The following is a 27,115-nucleotide window of genomic DNA, read 5'->3' on the forward strand; positions in this document are numbered from 1 at the left end:
TGCATAGCTCATTTATAGTTGCAACACTGCTGACTGTGAGCGCTTATGATTGGAGGGTGGAAGAGAGCAGCAAGCTTGGCTGTAGCACAGTAAATAAAACCACCGAACATTTAAAACACATAAAAATAACAAGACTTTTTGTGTTAATGTAAAAAAAATGACCCATGTTTTACTGGTTCTTTAAAATACAATTATCCAAGAAATTTCTATAAACCCATACACAGATCAGTATGCATTTCCGCTTATGCTATAATAACTGGAGCCCACAAGCTTTTAACCCCAGCTGTTTCCAGATAGTTTGGGGGTCATCATCTTCATCATCATCGTCGTCATCATTATTATTATTAGCAGGTATCTCTAAAGCCCCTATAATACATGGGTGCATACACTGAGCATATATATCACCTACAAAAATACAAGTGACACAAGCAGTAAAGCAAGCCCCCCCCAAAAATAGCTTCTAAAAAGGATAAACCTCCGGAAACTGCTGATATTCGCAAGGGGAAATCCTGGCTGGGGAGGAGGGACTAAAACACTGATGTTACAAATTGTAACAACTTCTCCCCAGCTTACAGACAGCATGCAGGAACTACATAACCCACAATGCATTGCACTGTGATGTTCCTTTCCTTATTGACATCACGTGTGCAGCAGGGAATTGTGGGATTGGGAGGAGGCAGGCTGAGGGGAGGAGACTACTGTTACATTTTATTTGAGTCTCAAAGCAGTCAACCAGATCAACAGGGGGCGGGGCTTAGGGAACTGTGGTAACTTGTCATTCTGACTATTGATCCCCATTTGTGCGATGCCAGGTTAGAAATGCAAAGAAGATGCTCTTGGCCCCTACGTATTCTGGGTGCTGCCCCCCATCTTATATGTCATAGCGGAACTTCATGGCAGAGCCGTGCATCTGCTGTTGGTATTTCTCCTCAAACATCTCGTTCTGTTGAACAGTAAAGTGGGATTTCCAGTCCCCTACCTTACCTGGAGAGGGAAGCACAATGCATTATAAATCTCTGAAGTCATAAATCCAATAAATGGATGTTAAAATAGGCATATAAAGGTATCTGCCCACTCAAGCAGCCACCTTGTTCTTATCCAGCCCACTGCTGGTATTAATCTCCCACCCTGTAAGTTGCCATCTTGTTGAACTTTTGGCCCACTACTTCTACATGAGTTCTTTGACCCTTTCTCCCCCTTAGTTGCCATCTGAGTCCAGCCCAGCGCTGAAGTTACAGGTCCTTCACCCCCAAGGTTCGACCAGGGCACCAAGAGAAAACCCAGTGGCCCCTGGTCCTGTTGAGCCCTTTCCTCTGGGTTTCTGATGGGCCCTCCCCCAGTCTGACACTATTCACTTCCGCCTATAAACTGCCATATTGGTTTTTTGGCCCAATGGCTCCATGGGGTTGCCACCCAGCCTGTATTTTACTGGCCTAGCCAGTAACAGACCTGCCAAAGCCAGGGCCGATATTACAAATTTACCAGCAATCTAGTAGTGTCGGTAAATTTGTCATTCCTTAATTTTAGCCCCTGGCCCACCCACCTAAGCGCTCAGCCTGTCCCAATCCTACCTTTTCCCTTCCCTGATCTCCCCTTAAACCACCCTCTAGCCCAGCTCTTCTCAACCTGTGGGTCGGGACTCCTTTGGGGTGGAACGACCCTTTCACAGAGGTCTCCTAAGACCATCGGAAAACACATATTTCCGATGGTCTTAGGAATAATTTTATGGTTGGGGGTCACCACAACATGAGGAACTGTATAAGGTTGAGAACCACTGCTCTAGCTCAACGTCACACCATAGCCATGCCCCCTGTGATGTCACCTGTTCTATTGCCACACACACACACACCCATTTACATTATGTCCCGCCCCCTTTCATAACAAACCTGACCAGCTGATAAAAACAGTTTTCATTTTAAAAGGTGGCAACCCTAGCTGGTGCTAAGGGCTTAAGGCCTCTTCTCTAAGGCTACCAACCATTATTGTTTTTGTGCTTTCCAGAAATAGATGTCCAAGGAGTAAGCAGCGTCCATCCTACACAAACTTTCCCGCAGTTGCTAACACCATTTTATTTTTTCTTACCTTTACGCATGAACTTATACTGAGACTGGTCTACTACATCCGAGGGGAAGGCCGAAAAATTGGCCATTGGGTTGTCCTTCATATGGTCAAAGGAACTCAGGTGCACTATCTTCTCCAGAACCTCTTCCGAGAGGTCTTTATCCAAGAACCTCATCACTTTGCGTATCTCATGGATGGGGTTCTGTACCGAGGAACATGGATTAGACGCGGTCAGGAAGCATGAAGGCGTTTGCTCCAGACTTACACCTATTATCAAATACTACCGTCCAGTTCAACAAAGTGCCCATCGGAAAACGTCCCTGTTAAAATCAGAAGTACTAAAAGTTTTGGAATGGGGTTTCCTGGATTTTAGTTGTTACTACTGGAGTTAAGCGGGCAACTGGTTATTCTGTTTTTATAGAGAAGGTAAGCACAGTTAACTATGGTTAAGCCCAGAACTTGTTATCCCTGTTTGTTCACAGAAACAAAGTATCCCAGTTGTCTAGAATTAAGCAGGGAACTGGTTATTCCTGTTTGTTTCAGAGAAGAAAAGTCCAGTTAGCTTGTTATGCAGGGTACCGGTTAATCCTGGTTGGTTTAGAGAAGAACAATACAACAGTTACCTAGGGTTAACCAGAGAACTCGTTATTCCAGTTTGTTTCAGAGAAGATAAGCCCAGTTAGCTAATTAAGCAGAGGACTGGTTAATCCTGTTTGATTTAGAGAAGGACAATACAGTTGCCTTGGGTTAACAAGAAAACTGGTTATTCCAGTTTCAGAGAAGAAAAGCCCAGTTATCTAGGATTAACCAGGGAACTGGTTATTCCTGTTTGTTTCAGAAAAAAAAGTCCATTAGTTTGTTATGCAGGGGACTGGTTTATTCTGGTTGGTTTAGAGAAGGACAATACAATTACCTAGGGTTAACTGGTTATTCCAGTTTGTTGATAAGACCAGTTAGCTAATTGAGCGGGGACTTGTTAATTCAGTTTGATCTAGGGCGAAGACACATGGGGCGATTAGTCGCCACGACGGCCATTATAGTCTATAGGCAAAAAGTTGCCGCTATTAGTCACCGCTACTGTCTTAATTCAAAGTTGCGGCGACTAATTGCCCCATGTGTCTTCGCCCTTAGAGAAGGACAATACAGTTACCTAGGGATAACCAGAGAACTGGTTATTCCAATTTGTTTCAGAGAAACAGGGGACTGGTTATTCCTGTTTTTTTCAGTGAAGAAAAGTCCAGTTAGTTTGTTATGCAGGGGACTGGTTAATCCTGGTTGGTTTAGAGAAGGACAATACAATTAACCAGAGAACTGGTTATTTGTTTGTTCCAGAGAAGAAATGCTGAGTTAGCTAATTAAACAGGGGACTGGTTATTCCTGTTTGTTTCAGAGAATAAAAGCCAAGGTATTTGGTGTTAACCAAGGAACTGATTATTTTTGTTTGTTTTGGAAAACAAAAGCCCAGTTAGCTAATTAAGCAGGGGATTGGTTATTCCTGTTTGTTTCAGAGAAGATAAGCCCGGTTAGACAGGGAACTGGTTATTCCTGTTTGTTTCAGAGAAGGGAATCACAGTTAACTAGGGTTAAGCAAGGAACTGGTTATTCCTGTTTGATTTGGAGAAGGGAATCCTAGTTAATCAGTGTTAAGCAGGGAACTGGTTATTCCTGTTTGATTTGGAGAAGGGAATCCTAGTTAATCAGTGTTAAGCAGGGAACTGGTTATTCCTGTTTGATTTGGAGAAGGGAATCCTAGTTAATCAATGTTAAGCAGGGAACTGGTTATTCCTGTTTGATTTGGAGAAGGGAATCCTAGTTAATCAATGTTAAGCAGGGAACTGGTTATTCCTGTTTGATTTGGAGAAGGGAATCCTAGTTAATCAATGTTAAGCAGGGAACTGGTTATTCCTGTTTGATTTGGAGAAGGGAATCCTAGTTAATCAATGTTAAGCAGGGAACTGGTTATTCCTGTTTGCTTTGGATAGGATCTCAGGCTTGTTTTCTATACAAATAATATAAGAATCACCTGCTTAATGTCTTCATAAAAAAGATATAAGATATTGTGTTGATCTTTCTGTTCCCAGAATCCTTTAACATGGTCGTACCAGGAGCCCCAGCCCACTATGGATGGAGAGAGAGATTAATGAGATGAATCTATGAGACAGTATCAGTTATCTGAAGAGTATGGAGATCCAAAATGTTAATATAGTCACTTGGTATCTGATGCTGAAAAAAATGAAACATGCATTCATCAAGACCGACCTTTTCTTTGAATAATTCCTGCCACTAATAATTCCAGTTTGGAGCTGCCATATTGCTTGCATCTAGAACATTTAGATAGGAATCAAATGCAAATACTCTTTACCCGGCAACATTAAACCCCTTCTCAGTGCCCCAGATCTCACCGTCGCCCTTCATGAATCTGTGGAGATACTCCTCCCAGCTTCCCGGGGCTGGGTGAAATGTGATTGTGTGATCGAAATAATAATAGGATGTCACGGTGTCCCTGGGGTTCCTGGCTACGTAGATCACCTGTTGAGAGAGAGAGAGAACGGGTTTAGGGTCAGGGAGAAATGTTGGGCAGCAACCAGTAAGCAACACACTACTAAGTCTATTAACCTATGGCAACCAATCAGATTTTTTCTTTCAAACAACAAACCAATGAACATGGGCCAAAAAGTGTATTAGACCGTAAAGTTCTGTTCAAGACGGTTTGCCATTGGTCATCATGTTTTTCCTTCATTTTGAGTTGGACCCTACCTTGCATTTGTATCTCCAGAACAATGGGGGTACAAGTTGCACAGGAAGATGGGTCTTCAGCACCCTTGGTGATGGCATCGCGTTGACCTCTTCTGGTCCTGCAATGGTTTGAGGTGTGAGACAAAAAGGACACTACAAGCAGGAAATGGTCACACTGTCCCTGGGCCAGTAAGGGACACTGGACTTCCTCATCCAGTAGAAGAGGTTAAACCCTTGGATCCCCTAGAGTACCATTAAATATGCTTAGATAAGGGTCACCTTTACCTGGTTTCATCATATGCAGCACCTCTACAAAGGGCATCCTCTCATGAGTAGGAGATCTCCTGCAAATCTCTTCATTGCCCTCGTTTAATATAAGGTCCACTATCTCTTGGACCCAGGTGGTACCTGCAAGCCACACAATTCGTCATCAGTGCTGGAAATCTCTTAGTCTAACTCCAGGATAAGTGATCTAGTCAAGAGTCCAAATATCTAATATACCACAATTTAGATGTTATTAAAGGTTGAGAAGTTGTCTGTGAAGTCTGTGGAGCTTTTGAGCAACCTAAAGCTCCAGATGCATCTAAGGCTTTGGGAATCACATTGAGTTCCTGGTCCTCCAACCTGACCTGGACCTGCATCAAGGGAAATACTTGAAGATTCTATTCTGCTATAAACTAAATATCTGGCACTGCATGATAAAGCAATATAGTCAAATGGTGGACTGGACCAACTGGAGAACTTGAATTGAAGGACCAACCCCTCTTGTGGCTGCCACCCATTTGCACCTAGCACTGGCCTTCCTAACTTGGGGTCCAATTCACAGTAGGGCAGGAGAGGGCACCTACTTGCCTCCCCCCACCCTTCATATATACAGTGCCAATGAATTCAGTGGGCACTGTATTCATCAGGGGACACACAGGATTTTGCATTTGGTTTTGGAGCGAAGAGACTCGTGTCAGTTCTTCTATGTGCAAAGCAGAGCACAAAGTGCAAAAACATATTGGGGATTGAACTCTTTTTTGGCACCTGTTCTCCAAATAATAAATGACCTGTATAGACTTTTTTCTCCAAATGCTGCCTTCAAGCTGTTTCCACCCCCCCCCCCCTGCCAATTCTCCAAGCCCCCCAGTTTGGGTACCACTGGTTTATTATCACCCCAATGTTATTCAAATTGTACTCAAGTTTTGAAGAACATTTTTTCCTGGTAATGTTCCCCCTGTAAAAGGCAACTTGATTACTGAAGTTTCTTTGAAGAAGACCAAAGTGGTCAAATGTGGTCTATTACTTGGTCTTAGTTGTCTTCAGAAAACAGGCAGAGCGTATGAGTGTACTCACCTGCTTTGGGGTAGGTGGCTATCAGCACATCTCCAGGTCTTGCTTGGAAAGACTGAATTTGCTGCCAGTTTGAGGCAATATCCTCTGCAATGGAGACGCCTTCCACGATCTGCAGTTTACCAGGCATCCCGCTCCCAGAGAAGAGTCCGGGCAGCTCCAGAATCTTATGAGGATTAAAAGAAAAGTGTTTGAGTTTCTCAAGAGTAGGAGGGAGGGTAAGAAGAGAATGTAATCCTATTCTGCTGCACAAATAAAGAAGGGGATTAATGGTCACGCCAAGCCAAAGCAAAAAAACTCTAAAGCGGCCAAGTTATTCTATTTATGATGATATTTAAAAGCAGAATGCAATGGAAGAGAGCTTGAGCAATACCAACCCTCAGCCGCCCAATAATTAGTCCCTTGCCTTCTCCTACCGTATCCTGGAGGTCCTTTTTATACTCAGGAAAGCAGTATGTTTCATATTATGATACTGATTTGTGGATAACAGAACCCATCTGTCTCTGTAGATAAATCCGTACGTTGCCCACAAGGCTGAATCCGTGCTGGGGGGGGGGGGGGGGTGGTCATATTACATGAAAATAGCATCGAATTTTACTAACAAATGCAAATTACATGGAGATGGACCAAGAATGATATGGAGATCGACCAAGAGAGACATGGAGATGGACCAAGAAGGACATGGAGATGGTCCAAGACGGACACGGAGATCGATTAAGAAAGACATGGAGATGGACCAAGAAGGACATGGAGATCGACCAAGTAAGACAGCTAATAAGGTTTCCCAGACATTGTCAGGCACAGGATATCAGGAGAAGGGAAACAACGTGTTGACTTGAATAGGAACAACAAAGAGGAAATGATTCAGATTGACGTACCAGTTATTCCTATTCTGTATACGTTTCATTGTTTCCCTTCAGAGCAGATGTTCTGTTCTATTGCAGTTACGTTTGCTGACGTCTCCAGTCTACACTTGGCTCCATGTGGTTTGTTGGGTTTAGAGGAGCCTCGGCCTTGTTGCAAAAGACGATTAAGACACATGACAAGACACTTCCCATTCATTTGCGATCCAAATGCCCTCTAAGCTATGAGCCTTAAGATAGAGTCTTGCATGGAACCAATTTTTGAGACCCAGACCAGCGGCCTGCTCCCTGGAACTGCAACCCACATAATTACTTGCTTCGACCTGCTACCCAACCTGACCCACAAGCCAAACTGACCCACAACTGCCTTATCCGCAACCCGATCCATGACCGGCTGACCACAATTAAAAAATGGAGTCAAATATAGACAATATATGATAAGAAATACAGATAAGGCCTTTGACCTGTCAACCTGCATCTATACCCGCATCCAAAAAATCAACCTGCAACTGGCAAGGTACCTCACCAGGTATCTGACCTACTGCAGGACTCTACCTTAAGGCTGCCATATACCCACCGACCAGGTCTGGACTGGGATTTGAAATAGGCCCTGGCATTTCAAGTACCCAGAGGCCCAAACAGCTCCCACCAGCCCAATAAATAGTGACTGTCTGTGGCACCTTACAGCCCCCCTGGCATTCCCAGTACCCAGAGGCACAAACAGCCCCCACCATGCCCAATAAATAGTGACTGTCTGTGGCACCTTACAGCCCCCCTGGCATTCCCAGTACCCAGAGGCACAAACAGCCCCCCCCCCCCAGCCCAATAAATAGTGACTGTCTGTGGCACCTTACAGCCCCCCCGGCATTCCCAGTACCCAGAGGCACAAACAGCCCCCCCAGCCCAATAAAGAGTGACTGTCTGTGGCACCTTACAGCCCCCCTGGCATTCCCAGTACCCAGAGGCACAAACAGCCCTCCCAGCCCAATAAAGAGTGACTGTCTGTGGCACCTTACAGCCCCCCTGGCATTCCCAGTACCCAGAGGCACAAACAGCCCCCCCCCAGCCCAATAAATAGTGACTGTCTGTGGCACCTTACAGCCCCCTGGCATTCCCAGTACCCAGAGGCACAAACAGCCCCCCCCCCAGCCCAATAAATAGTGACTGTCTGTGGCACCTTACAGCCCCCCTGGCATTCCCAGTACCCAGAGGCACAAACAGCCCCCCCCCAGCCCAATAAATAGTGACTGTGGCACCTTACAGCCCCCCTGGCATTCCCAGTACCCAGAGGCACAAACAGCCCCCCCCAGCCCAATAAATAGTGACTGTCTGTGGCACCTTACAGCCCCCCTGGCATTCCCAGTACCCAGAGGCACAAACAGCCCCCCAGCCCAATAAATAGTGACTGTCTGTGGCACCTTACAGCCCCCCTGGCATTCCCAGTACCCAGAGGCCCACACCATATACCCAAGAAGGTGCAGCAGTAGATGATCTTCGCCTGGATAGGTGCCTGTGACCAAGGGTTGGTCCTTTCACACACCCCCCCTGAGCCCCTCCATAACAAGCAGGTATATTTGTTACAATGGCAAGCTTTCTAGAGACAATTTAGCAGCAGGTTTGGATTCAGCAGAGACAAAATTAAAGGCAATGGATTTTATTAGAAATTCAGAGCATGGACATGAAATTGGATACTTTGGATTTTTCACAACAAAAGCAAAATTAAAGGCACAGCAAAGCAATAGGGCAACTTAAATAGCCTGTAACAATCTTATTTACAGCCCGACCCAGGCGTAATGGAGAATAAAATGGAAGATAATTCCTACTTATAAATAGGAAGTATTTCCCTTGAGGTCCCTAGTGTCTGTGGTTCGACCCGTTTGGCACAATACTGATACAATAAGGGGAGTGGCTAATACAGAGCAGAGCCCAGTAAATCATACTGCGGTGTGGAACTTCAGAGTAGTATCGCTCATCTGCCGCTCGTAATCCGCCTCGAATGCTTCATTCTGATAAACCGTGAATTGGTTCTTCCAGTCCCCCACTTTGCCTGTAGGGGGCAGCATATGAGTGTGAGGCCTTGTTTATACAGCAGAGTCGCTTGTGTAAAGTACAAGGAAAGTGATGGCGCAACTCTAATCTGACTATTATGAACAGAAATTAGGGTTGCCCCCATAGACAGTGCCCCCATAGACAGTGCCCCCTATACACAGTGCCCCCCATACACAGTGCCCCCCATACACAGTGCCCCCCATACACAGTGCCCCCCCATACACAGTGCCCCCAAAGACAGTACCCCCCATAGAAAGTGCCCCCAAAGACAGTACCCCCCCCATAGAAAGTGCCCCCAAAGACAGTACCCCCATAGAAAGTGCCCTCATAGACAGTAACCCCCATAGAAAGCATCCCCAATTGACCCCATAGACAGTAGCCCCCATACACAGTGCCCCCATAGACAGTACCCCCCATAGAAAGTGCCCCCAAAGACAGTACCCCCCATAGAAAGTGCCCCCAAAGACAGTACCCCCATAGAAAGTGCCCTCATAGACAGTAACCCCCATAGAAAGCTTCCCCAATTGACCCCATAGACAGTAGCCCCCATACACAGTGCCCCCAATACCCCCATCGACAGTACCCCCCATATACAATGGCCCCATAGTAAGTGCCCCCAATTGCCCCCATAGACAGTGCCCCCATACACAGTAGCCCCCATAGATGCTCCCTCTTCTGCGGAGCCGGCAGGCCCTTTTATAAGGTTGCGCCCTGTGTGTATTAATGTCACACATACACATGGGGCACAACCCTATAAAAGGGCCTGTCGCCGCCGTACAAGAAGCAGAGCTGAGGAAATGCGGAACATTCATTGAACAGCGGGATGCACTATAAAAACCAGGGGGGGGGGTATGGTTGGGGTATGAAATCATTTGTAGGTGGGGCTATGACATAAGGGGTGGGGAAAATGGGAAGGCTGGAAGGGGGAAAGGTGGATGGGCTGGTAAAAAAGTGGGGGCAAATGGGCGATGTTATAGGCGGGCAGAGGTGGGCCCATAGTTATAAATGGTGATCAGCAGCATAGAGAGACAAGACAAAACAGAGGTGCCAAAAGGATAAAATTAGCTAAAAACACTTAAAAACCCAATGGGTAATTCAGAGGAGGTAGAACTTACCTCCTCCAGGCAGATACCAACAAAAGTGGTAATTTTCAATAATAGTTTATTCACAACAATATTGCTAAGCAGCATAGAGAGGGTCATGGAAGGGAGGGATTTATAGGCCATTACAAATTTACCAACAAGTACATTGCCAGTAAATTTGTAATACTGGTGCCGGCCCTAGCTGGGGATTTACTGGCCAGGCCGGTCAAATACTGGCCAGGTGGCAACCCTACCAGTGACGGGGTGGGGTGTATTCTGGGATTGGTTGGCCTGTCATTATGTGACAGTGGAACAATGTTGTCACAAAGTCATGTGACCACATGTAGGGGCTGGATAAGAGCCAAATGGCCAAATATAGCAAAATGGAGGCATACGTCTTTTTCCATTGGTTGTTCTGGGGGTGCACTACACAGCCTTGAGTTTCTCAGCAGTGATCACTCACATTCCTGCACTCACCTTTACGCATGAACTTGTGGCTGGTTTGGTTAAGCATGTCCGATGGAAAGGTGGAGTAGTTGGCCATGGGGTTCTCCTTCATCTTGTTAAAGGAGGTCAGTTGCACGATCTTCTTCAGCATGTCTTCCGGGAGGTCTTTATCCAAGAACTTCATCACTTTACGGATCTCTTCCAGGGGGTTCTGAGTTGGGGAGTGAGAGTGGGGAAGAGTTTATTGAGGAGAACCTTTACAAAAAAAAAGCCTCACCTAGACCATAGAGTTGAGAAAGACACATCTCACCTGCTGGAGGTCCTCATAGAACAAGTACAGGATGTTGTGTTTGTCCTTCTGTTCCCAGAATCCTTTGACGTGGTCGTACCACGAGCCCCAGCCCACTTTAGGGATTTGAGACAACAAAGATATAGTTTAGAAACAGGGTTTGAATTTAAACATGGGAGGGGTGAGTTGTTATAAGTCATGTGGGCATGATGGTGTCCAGCCTGTCAGGCATGGACTTGTCATGACCTTGTCCAGCCAGTCAAGCATGGAGTTGGCATGACCGTGTCCAGCCAGTCAGGCATGGAGTTGGCATGACCGTGTCCAGCCAGTCAGGGATAGAGTTGTCATCACCTTGTCCAGCCAGTCAGGCATGGAGTTGGCATGACCGTGACCAGCCTGTCAGACATGGAGTTGGCATGACCGTGTCCAGCCTGTCAGGCATGGAGTTGGCATGACCGCGACCAGCCTGTCAGACATGGAGTTGGCATGACCGTGACAAGCCTGTCAGACATGGAGTTGGCATGACCGTGTCCAGACTGTCAGACATGGAGTTGGCATGACCGTGTCCAGCCAGTCAGACATGGAGTTGGCATGACTGTGACCAGCCAGTCAGACATGGAGTTGGCATGACCGTGTCCAGCCAGTCAGACATGGAGTTGGCATGACCGTGACAAGCCTGTCAGGCATGGAGTTGGCATGACCGTGACCAGCCTGTCAGACATGGAGTTGGCATGACCGTGACCAGCCTGTCAGACATGGAGTTGGCATGACCGTGTCCAGCCAGTCAGACATGGAGTTGGCATGACTGTGACCAGCCAGTCAGACATGGAGTTGGCATGACCGTGTCCAGCCAGTCAGACATGGAGTTGGCATGACCGTGACAAGCCTGTCAGGCATGGAGTTGGCATGACCGTGACCAGCCTGTCAGACATGGAGTTGGCATGACCGTGACCAGCCTGTCAGACATGGAGTTGGCATGACCGTGTCCAGCCAGTCAGACATGGAGTTGGCATGACCGTGTCCAGCCTGTCAGACATGGAGTTGGCATGACCGTGACAAGCCTGTCAGACATGGAGTTGGCATGACCGTGTCCAGCCTGTCAGACATGGAGTTGGCATGACCGTGTCCAGCCAGTCAGACATGGAGTTGGCATGACCGTGTCCAGCCAGTCAGACATGGAGTTGGCATGACCGTGTCCAGCCTGTCAGACATGGAGTTGGCATGACCGTGACCAGCCTGTCAGACATGGAGTTGGCATGACCGTGACCAGCCTGTCAGACATGGAGTTGGCATGACCGTGTCCAGCCTGTCAGACATGGAGTTGGCATGACCGTGTCCAGCCAGTCAGACATGGAGTTGGCATGACCGTGTCCAGCCAGTCAGACATGGAGTTGGCATGACCGTGTCCAGCCTGTCAGACATGGAGTTGGCATGACCGTGACCAGCCTGTCAGACATGGAGTTGGCATGACCGTGACAAGCCTGTCAGACATGGAGTTGGCATGACCGTGTCCAGCCTGTCAGACATGGAGTTGGCATGACCGTGTACAGCCTGTCAGACATGGAGTTGGCATGACCGTGTCCAGCCAGTCAGACATGGAGTTGGCATGACCGTGACAAGCCTGTCAGACATGAAGTTGGCATGACCGTGTCCAGCCTGTCAGACATGGAGTTGGCATGACCGTGTCCAGCCAGTCAGACATGGAGTTGGCATGACCGTGTCCAGCCAGTCAGACATGGAGTTGGCATGACCGTGTCCAGCCTGTCAGACATGGAGTTGGCATGACCGTGACCAGCCTGTCAGACATGAAGTTGGCATGACCGTGACCAGCCTGTCAGACATGAAGTTGGCATGACCGTGTCCAGCCTGTCAGACATGGAGTTGGCATGATGGTGTCATGGTGTAACTGGCTTATGTATCACATGATATTGAGGTAAATGCTGTTCTTTGACCCCGGATTCACTGGGATGGATGTTTAGAAATGGTTAAAATTGCCACTAATTCAAGTGTATTTGTTATTGGCAGGAAACGGAATGGCTTCTGCCAAATGTCAAAAATGCTGATTTCCTCTGAGATTCTGAGATGGATAAAATGTCAGCAGATGGAAAGTATTAAGCAATCTGCCCCAATCCCTGTGTAATTCAATTCACAAACAGCAGAGCCAGCACAGACTGATAAACAGCGACCCTCAGCAATGGTGTGTTAAAGAGCTAAACATTTATATTTTATTGTGGTATAGTTTTATGGTATCTCTCTGTACAGGCTATGAGCAAACTTAGGGGGCTGTTCCTGCTGAATTGTGCTTAGTACAGGGGAATCCCTATGTGCCATAGTTTTATGGTATCTCTCTGTACAGGCTATGAGCAAACTTAGGGGGCTGTTCCTGCTGAATTGTGCTTAGTACAGGGGAATCCCTATGTGCCATAGTTTTATGGTATCTCTCTGTACAGGCTATGAGCAAACTTAGGGGGCTGTTCCTGCTGAATTGTGCTTAGTACAGGGGAATCCCTATGTGCCATAGTTTTATGGTATATCTCTGTACAGGCTATGAGCAAACTTAGGGGGCTGTTCCTGCTGAATTGTGCTTAGTACAGGGGAATCCCTATGTGCCATAGTTTTATGGTATCTCTCTGTACAGGCTATGAGCAAACTTAGGGGGCTGTTCCTGCTGAATTGTGCTTAGTACAGGGGAATCCCTATGCTGCCATAGTTTTATGGTATCTCTCTGTACAGGCTATGAGCAAACTTAGGGGGCTGTTCCTGCTGAATTGTGCTTAGTACAGGGGAATCCCTATGTGCCATAGGTTTATGGTATCTCTCTGTACAGGCTATGGGTAAACTTAGGGGGCTGTTCCTGGAGGCTTCTATCTTTGGCTATGCCTTAATACCCATGCCCCCAGATGACACCATACCCTGCCCTCTTGATCACTAGACCCCGCCTCCCTGCTATCTATTTAACATAAGGATATATCAGCTTTTTTATTCTAATAAACATCATATTTTCCCCCAGATTTCTAACATGAATGATTTCCCACAATCTTTATCTATTGACCAAAGCCAATTTCTTACCATCGCCCTTCATGAACCTTTCCAGGTACTCGTCCCAGCTCTCCGGGGTGGGGTGTAAATGCGCCATCTGGTCGAAGTAAAAGAATGAAGTGGCGGTGTCTTTGCCATTCCGGGCGACGTAAATCACCTTGAGGTGAAAAAAAACACCGGGTGGGGGGGGGTCATTGCCATACTTGCCTTATGCCACGTCCTAGTGCCAGTCTCTGCTATAGGCAAGGGCACCCTAACATGTGCCTCCCCATTCCCTCGTGAATACACTGCTGCCATACTCTGTATTCATGGGGTGGCTTTACGCTCTGTCACTAAAGGCTTGGAAGCAAATATGAAGGATTTGCCCCCTGCCCCACACATAGCAAATGACCCCCCTTATGTCGTTATTGAGCTCACCTTGCATTTTTCTTTCCAAAACGATGGCGGCACCAGTTGGAAGGCGAGATGGGATTTCAGAACCCTAGGCGGGGGCATGGCATTCACCTCCTCTACCCCTGAAATGACAAACGGATGGCAGTAACTGCCCCACTCACTTGTAGGGGGTCGAAGGTGGGAGTCCATTTTGAAGGCCAATAGGCTTGGGATTGTGGGGTGAGGGCTTATTTGTTGCTCTAGATATTGCTGGGACCCCAGCACGATGAGATATGGGGGCCCCTATATAAGTGCTGGGCCACAAAGGGCCCAACAGAGACAATAGGAGCCCACTAGGGTTGCCAATTTTGCCAACTTCGGGCAGGGAGGCGGAGCATGAAGTCACTGGGAGGGGCAATAACATTATGGGGATGGGTTGATAACATCATGGGGGCAAGGCTATGACGTGGCGATTGGTGATCGGCCAATCGCCACTTCAGTCTTGGAGAATCCTGACTGGTTTTCCAAATAGGGCTGTCTGGGTAAAAACAGGACTGGTGGCAACCCCAGAACCCACTCCCCCAACAACCACGTGTAGATGGCGCTAAATAGAATAGGCGGCATACAGGGTCGGACTGGGGGGTAAAGGGCCCACCAGGGCTCCCGCCGGCTGCGACCCATAACCCCACCCCCCCGCAGGGGCCCCCCTAACCCTCCTTGCAGGGCCCCCCCACCTAAACGCGCCCAGGACGCTAGGGAATTGCCTCACCTGGTTTCATCAAATGGAGAATGTCTACAAAGGGGATCCTTTCATAAATTGGGGCCCTTTTGCATTTCTCCTCATCTGCGTCATTCATAATGAGATCGACGATTTCTTGGATCCAGGTGGTTCCTACAATAATGGTACATTCCATTAGGTGCCGGAGCCGGCAAATATTACTTACAATGGGGGGGGATCAGATAGGATCTGTGCCACTGTGACAGAATGCTCTGTTATACAGATAGCTAGAATCTCAGCCATAAAGCAGGGCAGGACTGCTGCTTACAATGGGGGGATCAGATAGGATCTGTGCCACTGTGACAGAATGCTCTGTTATACAGATAGCTAGAATCTCAGCCATAAAGCAGGGCAGGACTGCTGCTTACAATGGGGGGATCAGATAGGATCTGTGCCACTGTGACAGAATGCTCTGTTATACAGATAGCTAGAATCTCAGCCATAAAGCAGGGCAGGACTGCTGCTTACAATGGGGGGATCAGATAGGATCTGTGCCACTGTGACAGAATGCTCTGTTATACAGATAGCTAGAATCTCAGCCATAAAGCAGGGCAGGACTGCTGCTTACAATGGGGGGATCAGATAGGATCTGTGCCACTGTGACAGAATGCTCTGTTATACAGATAGCTAGAATCTCAGCCATAAAGCAGGGCAGGACTGCTGCTTACAATGGGGGGATCAGATAGGATCTGTGCCACTGTGACAGAATGCTCTGTTATACAGATAGCTAGAATCTCAGCCATAAAGCAGGGCAGGACTGCTGCTTACAATGGGGGGGATCAGATAGGATCTGTGCCACTGTGACAGAATGCTCTGTTATACAGATAGCTAGAATCTCAGCCATAAAGCAGGGCAGGACTGCTGCTTACAATGGGGGGGATCAGATAGGATCTGTGCCACTGTGACAGAATGCTCTGTTATACAGATAGCTAGAATCTCAGCCATAAAGCAGGGCAGGACTGCTGCTTACAATGGGGGGATCAGATAGGATCTGTGCCACTGTGACAGAATGCTCTGTTATACAGATAGCTAGAATCTCAGCCATAAAGCAGGGCAGGACTGCTGCTTACAATGGGGGGATCAGATAGGATCTGTGCCACTGTGACAGAATGCTCTGTTATACAGATAGCTAGAATCTCAGCCATAAAGCAGGGCAGGACTGCTGCTTACAATGGGGGGGGGGGGGATCAGATAGGATCTGTGCCACTGTGACAGAATGCTCTGTTATACAGATAGCTAGAATCTCAGCCATAAAGCAGGGCAGGACTGCTGCTTACAATGGGGGGATCAGATAGGATCTGTGCCACTGTGACAGAATGCTCTGTTATACAGATAGCTAGAATCTCAGCCATAAAGCAGGGCAGGACTGCTGCTTACAATGGGGGGGATCAGATAGGATCTGTGCCACTGTGACAGAATGCTCTGTTATACAGATAGCTAGAATCTCAGCCATAAAGCAGGGCAGGACTGCTGCTTACAATGGGGGGATCAGATAGGATCTGTGCCACTGTGACAGAATGCTCTGTTATACAGATAGCTAGAATCTCAGCCATAAAGCAGGGCAGGACTGCTGCTTACAGTGGGGGGGGGGATCAGATAGGATCTGTGCCACTGTGACAGAATGCTCTGTTATACAGATAGCTAGAATCTCAGCCATAAAGCAGGGCAGGACTGCTGCTTACAATGGGGGGGATCAGATAGGATCTGTGCCACTGTGACAGAATGCTCTGTTATACAGATAGCTAGAATCTCAGCCATAAAGCAGGGCAGGACTGCTGCTTACAATGGGGGGGATCAGATAGGATCTGTGCCACTGTGACAGAATGCTCTGTTATACAGATAGCTAGAATCTCAGCCATAAAGCAGGGCAGGACTGCTGCTTACAATGGGGGGGATCAGATAGGATCTGTGCCACTGTGACAGAATGCTCTGTTATACAGATAGCTAGAATCTCAGCCATAAAGCAGGGCAGGACTGCTGCTTACAATGGGGGGATCAGATAGGATCTGTGCCACTGTGACAGAATGCTCTGTTATACAGATAGCTAGAATCTCAGCCATAAAGCAGGGCAGGACTGCTGCTTACAATGGGGGGATCAGATAGGATCTGTGCCACTGTGACAGAATGCTCTGTTATACAGATAGCTAGAATCTCAGCCATAAAGCAGGGCAGGACTGCTGCTTACAGTGGGGGGGGGATCAGATAGGATCTGTGCCACTGTGACAGAATGCTCTGTTATACAGATAGCTAGAATCTCAGCCATAAAGCAGGGCAGGACTGCTGCTTACAATGGGGGGGGGGGGGGTCAGATAGGATCTGTGCCACTGTGACAGAATGCTCTGTTATACAGATAGCTAGAATCTCAGCCATAAAGCAGGGCAGGACTGCTGCTTACAATGGGGGGATCAGATAGGATCTGTGCCACTGTGACAGAATGCTCTGTTATACAGATAGCTAGAATCTCAGCCATAAAGCAGGGCAGGACTGCTGCTTACAATGGGGGGGATCAGATAGGATCTGTGCCACTGTGACAGAATGCTCTGTTATACAGATAGCTAGAATCTCAGCCATAAAGCAGGGCAGGACTGCTGCTTACAATGGGGGGGGATCAGATAGGATCTGTGCCACTGTGACAGAATGCTCTGTTATACAGATAGCTAGAATCTCAGCCATAAAGCAGGGCAGGACTGCTGCTTACAATGGGGGGGATCAGATAGGATCTGTGCCACTGTGACAGAATGCTCTGTTATACAGATAGCTAGAATCTCAGCCATAAAGCAGGGCAGGACTGCTGCTTACAATGGGGGGATCAGATAGGATCTGTGCCACTGTGACAGAATGCTCTGTTATACAGATAGCTAGAATCTCAGCCATAAAGCAGGGCAGGACTGCTGCTTACAATGGGGGGGATCAGATAGGATCTGTGCCACTGTGACAGAATGCTCTGTTATACAGATAGCTAGAATCTCAGCCATAAAGCAGGGCAGGACTGCTGCTTACAATGGGGGGGATCAGATAGGATCTGTGCCACTGTGACAGAATGCTCTGTTATACAGATAGCTAGAATCTCAGCCATAAAGCAGGGCAGGACTGCTGCTTACAATGGGGGGATCAGATAGGATCTGTGCCACTGTGACAGAATGCTCTGTTATACAGATAGCTAGAATCTCAGCCATAAAGCAGGGCAGGACTGCTGCTTACAATGGGGGGGATCAGATAGGATCTGTGCCACTGTGACAGAATGCTCTGTTATACAGATAGCTAGAATCTCAGCCATAAAGCAGGGCAGGACTGCTGCTTACAATGGGGGGATCAGATAGGATCTGTGCCACTGTGACAGAATGCTCTGTTATACAGATAGCTAGAATCTCAGCCATAAAGCAGGGCAGGACTGCTGCTTACAATGGGGGGATCAGATAGGATCTGTGCCACTGTGACAGAATGCTCTGTTATACAGATAGCTAGAATCTCAGCCATAAAGCAGGGCAGGACTGCTGCTTACAATGGGGGGATCAGATAGGATCTGTGCCACTGTGACAGAATGCTCTGTTATACAGATAGCTAGAATCTCAGCCATAAAGCAGGGCAGGACTGCTGCTTACAATGGGGGGGGGATCAGATAGGATCTGTGCCACTGTGACAGAATGCTCTGTTATACAGATAGCTAGAATCTCAGCCATAAAGCAGGGCAGGACTGCTGCTTACAATGGGGGGGGATCAGATAGGATCTGTGCCACTGTGACAGAATGCTCTGTTATACAGATAGCTAGAATCTCAGCCATAAAGCAGGGCAGGACTGCTGCTTACAATGGGGGGGATCAGATAGGATCTGTGCCACTGTGACAGAATGCTCTGTTATACAGATAGCTAGAATCTCAGCCATAAAGCAGGGCAGGACTGCTGCTTACAATGGGGGGATCAGATAGGATCTGTGCCACTGTGACAGAATGCTCTGTTATACAGATAGCTAGAATCTCAGCCATAAAGCAGGGCAGGACTGCTGCTTACAATGGGGGGGGATCAGATAGGATCTGTGCCACTGTGACAGAATGCTCTGTTATACAGATAGCTAGAATCTCAGCCATAAAGCAGGGCAGGACTGCTGCTTACAATGGGGGGGATCAGATAGGATCTGTGCCACTGTGACAGAATGCTCTGTTATACAGATAGCTAGAATCTCAGCCATAAAGCAGGGCAGGACTGCTGCTTACAATGGGGGGGATCAGATAGGATCTGTGCCACTGTGACAGAATGCTCTGTTATACAGATAGCTAGAATCTCAGCCATAAAGCAGGGCAGGACTGCTGCTTACAATGGGGGGGATCAGATAGGATCTGTGCCACTGTGACAGAATGCTCTGTTATACAGATAGCTAGAATCTCAGCCATAAAGCAGGGCAGGACTGCTGCTTACAATGGGGGGATCAGATAGGATCTGTGCCACTGTGACAGAATGCTCTGTTATACAGATAGCTAGAATCTCAGCCATAAAGCAGGGCAGGACTGCTGCTTACAATGGGGGGATCAGATAGGATCTGTGCCACTGTGACAGAATGCTCTGTTATACAGATAGCTAGAATCTCAGCCATAAAGCAGGGCAGGACTGCTGCTTACAATGGGGGGGGATCAGATAGGATCTGTGCCACTGTGACAGAATGCTCTGTTATACAGATAGCTAGAATCTCAGCCATAAAGCAGGGCAGGACTGCTGCTTACAATGGGGGGGGGATCAGATAGGATCTGTGCCACTGTGACAGAATGCTCTGTTATACAGATAGCTAGAATCTCAGCCATAAAGCAGGGCAGGACTGCTGCTTACAATGGGGGGATCAGATAGGATCTGTGCCACTGTGACAGAATGCTCTGTTATACAGATAGCTAGAATCTCAGCCATAAAGCAGGGCAGGACTGCTGCTTACAATGGGGGGATCAGATAGGATCTGTGCCACTGTGACAGAATGCTCTGTTATACAGATAGCTAGAATCTCAGCCATAAAGCAGGGCAGGACTGCTGCTTACAATGGGGGGGATCAGATAGGATCTGTGCCACTGTGACAGAATGCTCTGTTATACAGATAGCTAGAATCTCAGCCATAAAGCAGGGCAGGACTGCTGCTTACAATGGGGGGGATCAGATAGGATCTGTGCCACTGTGACAGAATGCTCTGTTATACAGATAGCTAGAATCTCAGCCATAAAGCAGGGCAGGACTGCTGCTTACAATGGGGGGATCAGATAGGATCTGTGCCACTGTGACAGAATGCTCTGTTATACAGATAGCTAGAATCTCAGCCATAAAGCAGGGCAGGACTGCTGCTTACAATGGGGGGATCAGATAGGATCTGTGCCACTGTGACAGAATGCTCTGTTATACAGATAGCTAGAATCTCAGCCATAAAGCAGGGCAGGACTGCTGCTTACAATGGGGGGATCAGATAGGATCTGTGCCACTGTGACAGAATGCTCTGTTATACAGATAGCTAGAATCTCAGCCATAAAGCAGGGCAGGACTGCTGCTTACAATGGGGGGGATCAGATAGGATCTGTGCCACTGTGACAGAATGCTCTGTTATACAGATAGCTAGAATCTCAGCCATAAAGCAGGGCAGGACTGCTGCTTACAATGGGGGGATCAGATAGGATCTGTGCCACTGTGACAGAATGCTCTGTTATACAGATAGCTAGAATCTCAGCCATAAAGCAGGGCAGGACTGCTGCTTACAATGGGGGGATCAGATAGGATCTGTGCCACTGTGACAGAATGCTCTGTTATACAGATAGCTAGAATCTCAGCCATAAAGCAGGGCAGGACTGCTGCTTACAATGGGGGGGGGATCAGATAGGATCTGTGCCACTGTGACAGAATGCTCTGTTATACAGATAGCTAGAATCTCAGCCATAAAGCAGGGCAGGACTGCTGCTTACAATGGGGGGATCAGATAGGATCTGTGCCACTGTGACAGAATGCTCTGTTATACAGATAGCTAGAATCTCAGCCATAAAGCAGGGCAGGACTGCTGCTTACAATGGGGGGATCAGATAGGATCTGTGCCACTGTGACAGAATGCTCTGTTATACAGATAGCTAGAATCTCAGCCATAAAGCAGGGCAGGACTGCTGCTTACAATGGGGGGATCAGATAGGATCTGTGCCACTGTGACAGAATGCTCTGTTATACAGATAGCTAGAATCTCAGCCATAAAGCAGGGCAGGACTGCTGCTTACAATGGGGGGGATCAGATAGGATCTGTGCCACTGTGACAGAATGCTCTGTTATACAGATAGCTAGAATCTCAGCCATAAAGCAGGGCAGGACTGCTGCTTACAATGGGGGGGGATCAGATAGGATCTGTGCCACTGTGACAGAATGCTCTGTTATACAGATAGCTAGAATCTCAGCCATAAAGCAGGGCAGGACTGCTGCTTACAATGGGGGGGATCAGATAGGATCTGTGCCACTGTGACAGAATGCTCTGTTATACAGATAGCTAGAATCTCAGCCATAAAGCAGGGCAGGACTGCTGCTTACAATGGGGGGATCAGATAGGATCTGTGCCACTGTGACAGAATGCTCTGTTATACAGATAGCTAGAATCTCAGCCATAAAGCAGGGCAGGACTGCTGCTTACAATGGGGGGGATCAGATAGGATCTGTGCCACTGTGACAGAATGCTCTGTTATACAGATAGCTAGAATCTCAGCCATAAAGCAGGGCAGGACTGCTGCTTACAATGGGGGGATCAGATAGGATCTGTGCCACTGTGACAGAATGCTCTGTTATACAGATAGCTAGAATCTCAGCCATAAAGCAGGGCAGGACTGCTGCTTACAATGGGGGGGATCAGATAGGATCTGTGCCACTGTGACAGAATGCTCTGTTATACAGATAGCTAGAATCTCAGCCATAAAGCAGGGCAGGACTGCTGCTTACAATGGGGGGATCAGATAGGATCTGTGCCACTGTGACAGAATGCTCTGTTATACAGATAGCTAGAATCTCAGCCATAAAGCAGGGCAGGACTGCTGCTTACAATGGGGGGGGATCAGATAGGATCTGTGCCACTGTGACAGAATGCTCTGTTATACAGATAGCTAGAATCTCAGCCATAAAGCAGGGCAGGGACTGCTGCTTACAATGGGGGGATCAGATAGGATCTGTGCCACTGTGACAGAATGCTCTGTTATACAGATAGCTAGAATCTCAGCCATAAAGCAGGGCAGGACTGCTGCTTACAATGGGGGGATCAGATAGGATCTGTGCCACTGTGACAGAATGCTCTGTTATACAGATAGCTAGAATCTCAGCCATAAAGCAGGGCAGGACTGCTGCTTACAATGGGGGGATCAGATAGGATCTGTGCCACTGTGACAGAATGCTCTGTTATACAGATAGCTAGAATCTCAGCCATAAAGCAGGGCAGGACTGCTGCTTACAATGGGGGGGATCAGATAGGATCTGTGCCACTGTGACAGAATGCTCTGTTATACAGATAGCTAGAATCTCAGCCATAAAGCAGGGCAGGACTGCTGCTTACAATGGGGGGATCAGATAGGATCTGTGCCACTGTGACAGAATGCTCTGTTATACAGATAGCTAGAATCTCAGCCATAAAGCAGGGCAGGACTGCTGCTTACAATGGGGGGGATCAGATAGGATCTGTGCCACTGTGACAGAATGCTCTGTTATACAGATAGCTAGAATCTCAGCCATAAAGCAGGGCAGGACTGCTGCTTACAATGGGGGGATCAGATAGGATCTGTGCCACTGTGACAGAATGCTCTGTTATACAGATAGCTAGAATCTCAGCCATAAAGCAGGGCAGGACTGCTGCTTACAATGGGGGGATCAGATAGGATCTGTGCCACTGTGACAGAATGCTCTGTTATACAGATAGCTAGAATCTCAGCCATAAAGCAGGGCAGGACTGCTGCTTACAGTGGGGGGGGGATCAGATAGGATCTGTGCCACTGTGACAGAATGCTCTGTTATACAGATAGCTAGAATCTCAGCCATAAAGCAGGGCAGGACTGCTGCTTACAATGGGGGGGGGGGGGGGGGTCAGATAGGATCTGTGCCACTGTGACAGAATGCTCTGTTATACAGATAGCTAGAATCTCAGCCATAAAGCAGGGCAGGACTGCTGCTTACAATGGGGGGATCAGATAGGATCTGTGCCACTGTGACAGAATGCTCTGTTATACAGATAGCTAGAATCTCAGCCATAAAGCAGGGCAGGACTGCTGCTTACAATGGGGGGGATCAGATAGGATCTGTGCCACTGTGACAGAATGCTCTTTTATACAGATAGCTAGAATCTCAGCCATAAAGCAGGGCAGGACTGCTGCTTACAATGGGGGGGATCAGATAGGATCTGTGCCACTGTGACAGAATGCTCTGTTATACAGATAGCTAGAATCTCAGCCATAAAGCAGGGCAGGACTGCTGCTTACAATGGGGGGGGATCAGATAGGATCTGTGCCACTGTGACAGAATGCTCTGTTATACAGATAGCTAGAATCTCAGCCATAAAGCAGGGCAGGACTGCTGCTTACAATGGGGGGGATCAGATAGGATCTGTGCCACTGTGACAGAATGATCTGTTATACAGATAGCTAGAATCTCAGCCATAAAGCAGGGCAGGACTGCTGCTTACAATGGGGGGATCAGATAGGATCTGTGCCACTGTGACAGAATGATCTGTTATACAGATAGCTAGAATCTCAGCCATAAAGCAGGGCAGGACTGCTGCTTACAATGGGGGGGATCAGATAGGATCTGTGCCACTGTGACAGAATGCTCTGTTATACAGATAGCTAGAATCTCAGCCATAAAGCAGGGCAGGACTGCTGCTTACAATGGGGGGATCAGATAGGATCTGTGCCACTGTGACAGAATGCTCTGTTATACAGATAGCTAGAATCTCAGCCATAAAGCAGGGCAGGACTGCTGCTTACAATGGGGGGGATCAGATAGGATCTGTGCCACTGTGACAGAATGCTCTGTTATACAGATAGCTAGAATCTCAGCCATAAAGCAGGGCAGGACTGCTGCTTACAATGGGGGGGATCAGATAGGATCTGTGCCACTGTGACAGAATGCTCTGTTATACAGATAGCTAGAATCTCAGCCATAAAGCAGGGCAGGACTGCTGCTTACAATGGGGGGATCAGATAGGATCTGTGCCACTGTGACAGAATGCTCTGTTATACAGATAGCTAGAATCTCAGCCATAAAGCAGGGCAGGACTGCTGCTTACAATGGGGGGATCAGATAGGATCTGTGCCACTGTGACAGAATGCTCTGTTATACAGATAGCTAGAATCTCAGCCATAAAGCAGGGCAGGACTGCTGCTTACAATGGGGGGGGATCAGATAGGATCTGTGCCACTGTGACAGAATGCTCTGTTATACAGATAGCTAGAATCTCAGCCATAAAGCAGGGCAGGACTGCTGCTTACAATGGGGGGATCAGATAGGATCTGTGCCACTGTGACAGAATGCTCTGTTATACAGATAGCTAGAATCTCAGCCATAAAGCAGGGCAGGACTGCTGCTTACAATGGGGGGGATCAGATAGGATCTGTGCCACTGTGACAGAATGCTCTGTTATACAGATAGCTAGAATCTCAGCCATAAAGCAGGGCAGGACTGCTGCTTACAATGGGGGGGATCAGATAGGATCTGTGCCACTGTGACAGAATGCTCTGTTATACAGATAGCTAGAATCTCAGCCATAAAGCAGGGCAGGACTGCTGCTTACAATGGGGGGATCAGATAGGATCTGTGCCACTGTGACAGAATGCTCTGTTATACAGATAGCTAGAATCTCAGCCATAAAGCAGGGCAGGACTGCTGCTTACAATGGGGGGATCAGATAGGATCTGTGCCACTGTGACAGAATGCTCTGTTATACAGATAGCTAGAATCTCAGCCATAAAGCAGGGCAGGACTGCTGCTTACAATGGGGGGATCAGATAGGATCTGTGCCACTGTGACAGAATGCTCTGTTATACAGATAGCTAGAATCTCAGCCATAAAGCAGGGCAGGACTGCTGCTTACAATGGGGGGGATCAGATAGGATCTGTGCCACTGTGACAGAATGCTCTGTTATACAGATAGCTAGAATCTCAGCCATAAAGCAGGGCAGGACTGCTGCTTACAATGGGGGGATCAGATAGGATCTGTGCCACTGTGACAGAATGCTCTGTTATACAGATAGCTAGAATCTCAGCCATAAAGCAGGGCAGGACTGCTGCTTACAATGGGGGGATCAGATAGGATCTGTGCCACTGTGACAGAATGCTCTGTTATACAGATAGAATCTCAGGGGGGTACTTACCGGATTTCGGGTAGGTATTGATGAGGATATCGCCAGGCTTGGCTTGGAAGGCCCATATCTCGTCCCAGTTGGAGGCAATGGCTTCTGATAGTGGGACCCCGTTAATGGTTTTGAGCTGCAGAGTCATTGTGCCGAGTGCGGAGCAGCAGGAGATGTGATGATTTTGCTCAGCGCGGGGTAAATATCCCCAGCTGGGTGCCAAAGGGCAATGCTATTACTTGGCAGGGTCCGTGCCATTGGCTGAGGGCAAAGGGGAGGTACTTGTTGTTCAAGGACAACATTTAAAGAGAAAAATGGGTTGGGGGGGGGACTGTATTTGTCTTCTGCCTTGTTTTATGGTTTCCCCCAAAGCTTATAAAACATAAACTTATGTGTAAATGTCATTGAAAGTGGTGCCTGTCTGTCCCTCTCCGGTGTCAGAACCAGCACTGCAGAGCACAAGCACAAGGAAGCTGATTGGCTTATAAAATCCCCTCCCATGTGCAAAATGGCTGCTTGGTTTATAGAGCAATGGCATTTATACAGAGCAGTCTCCAAGCTTGGAGGAGTCTTGGTGTGAGTCAGAAAGATGAGCCCTGCAAACAGTTCCCTGCTCATGAATGTATAATGTGATCACTTTATTAACCCATTGAGGCTTTATACTTTTGCTGTGGTTTTACTTGTCCTTTAATTGTATATAACTGGGAGGAGGAAAGTCTTCAAATTTAAGATGTGGAAGGGTAGTTAAATACATTGGTTAGTTGGTTGGTTATAAGACAGGGCAGTTAGAATAAGGTGCTGAGGGGCATGATTAAGTGCAGATAGAATAATGAATACCAACATCTGATTGGTCGCTATGGTTCTGGGGCAGATTCCCCACAATACTATCAAAGACCTATTGGATGTTGCACAATTTGGCTACACATGAAGCCATTGGGGGGGGGGGGGGGGGGCTGGGGCAAAGAAGGATCCAATAGATATAAAGGGGTGGGGTATGGGTGGAGTTTTGGGTCTAATAGGGGATGGGGGGGCAAAGAGGGATCCAATAGATACAAATGGGTGGGGTATGGGTGGGGTATGGGTGGAGTTTTGGGTCTAATAGGGGATGGGGGGGCAAAGAGAGATCCAATAGATACAAAGGGGTGGGGTATGGGTGGAGTTTTGGGTCCAATAGGGGATGGGGGGGCAAAGAGGGATCCAATAGACACAAAGGGGTTGGGTATGGGTGGAGTTTTGGGTCTAATAGGGGATGGGGGGGCTAAGAGGGATCCAATACATACAAATGGGTGGGGTATGGGTGGAGTTTTGGGTCTAATAGGGGATGGGGGGGGCAAAGAGAGATCCAATAGATACAAAGGGGTGGGGTATGGGTGGAGTTTTGGGTCTAATAGGGGATGGGGGGGCTAAGAGGGATCCAATACATACAAATGGGTGGGGTATGGGTGGAGTTTTGGGTCTAATAGGGGATGGGGGGGGGCAAAGAAGGATCCAATAGATACAAATGGGTGGGGTATGGGTGGAGTTTTGGGTCTAATAGGGGATGGGGGGGCAAAGAAGGATCCAATAGATACAAATGGGTGGGGTATGGGTGGAGTTTTGGGTCTAATAGGGGATGGGGGGGCAAAGAGAGATCCAATAGATACAAAGGGGTGGGGTATGGGTGGAGTTTTGGGTCTAATAGGGGATGGGGGGCTAAGAGGGATCCAATACATACAAATGGGTGGGGTATGGGTGGAGTTTTGGGT

General features: G+C 47.9%; 1 protein-coding gene across 2 annotated transcripts; it reads right to left on the reverse strand.

Moving 5' to 3' along the window:
- Positions 1-143: 143 nt before the first annotated feature.
- sult1c4 (sulfotransferase family 1C member 4) lies at positions 144-25,586 on the reverse strand. Of its 2 annotated transcripts, XM_031890422.1 has the most exons (14): positions 25,392-25,586; positions 15,043-15,165; positions 14,319-14,416; positions 13,932-14,058; positions 10,884-10,978; positions 10,604-10,784; positions 8,936-9,042; positions 6,136-6,298; positions 5,083-5,205; positions 4,819-4,916; positions 4,464-4,590; positions 4,085-4,179; positions 2,083-2,263; positions 144-984 (listed from the first exon to the last, which is right to left on the reverse strand). In XM_031890422.1, exons 1-14 carry the CDS (start codon positions 25,516-25,518, stop codon positions 872-874), a joined length of 1,758 nt encoding a protein of 585 aa, XP_031746282.1. In that variant the 5' UTR covers positions 25,519-25,586; the 3' UTR covers positions 144-871.
- Positions 25,587-27,115: the final 1,529 nt, after the last annotated feature.

Source organism: Xenopus tropicalis, chromosome 8 (assembly GCF_000004195.4).
Source record: "Xenopus tropicalis strain Nigerian chromosome 8, UCB_Xtro_10.0, whole genome shotgun sequence".
NCBI classification, from domain to species: domain Eukaryota; kingdom Metazoa; phylum Chordata; class Amphibia; order Anura; family Pipidae; genus Xenopus; species Xenopus tropicalis.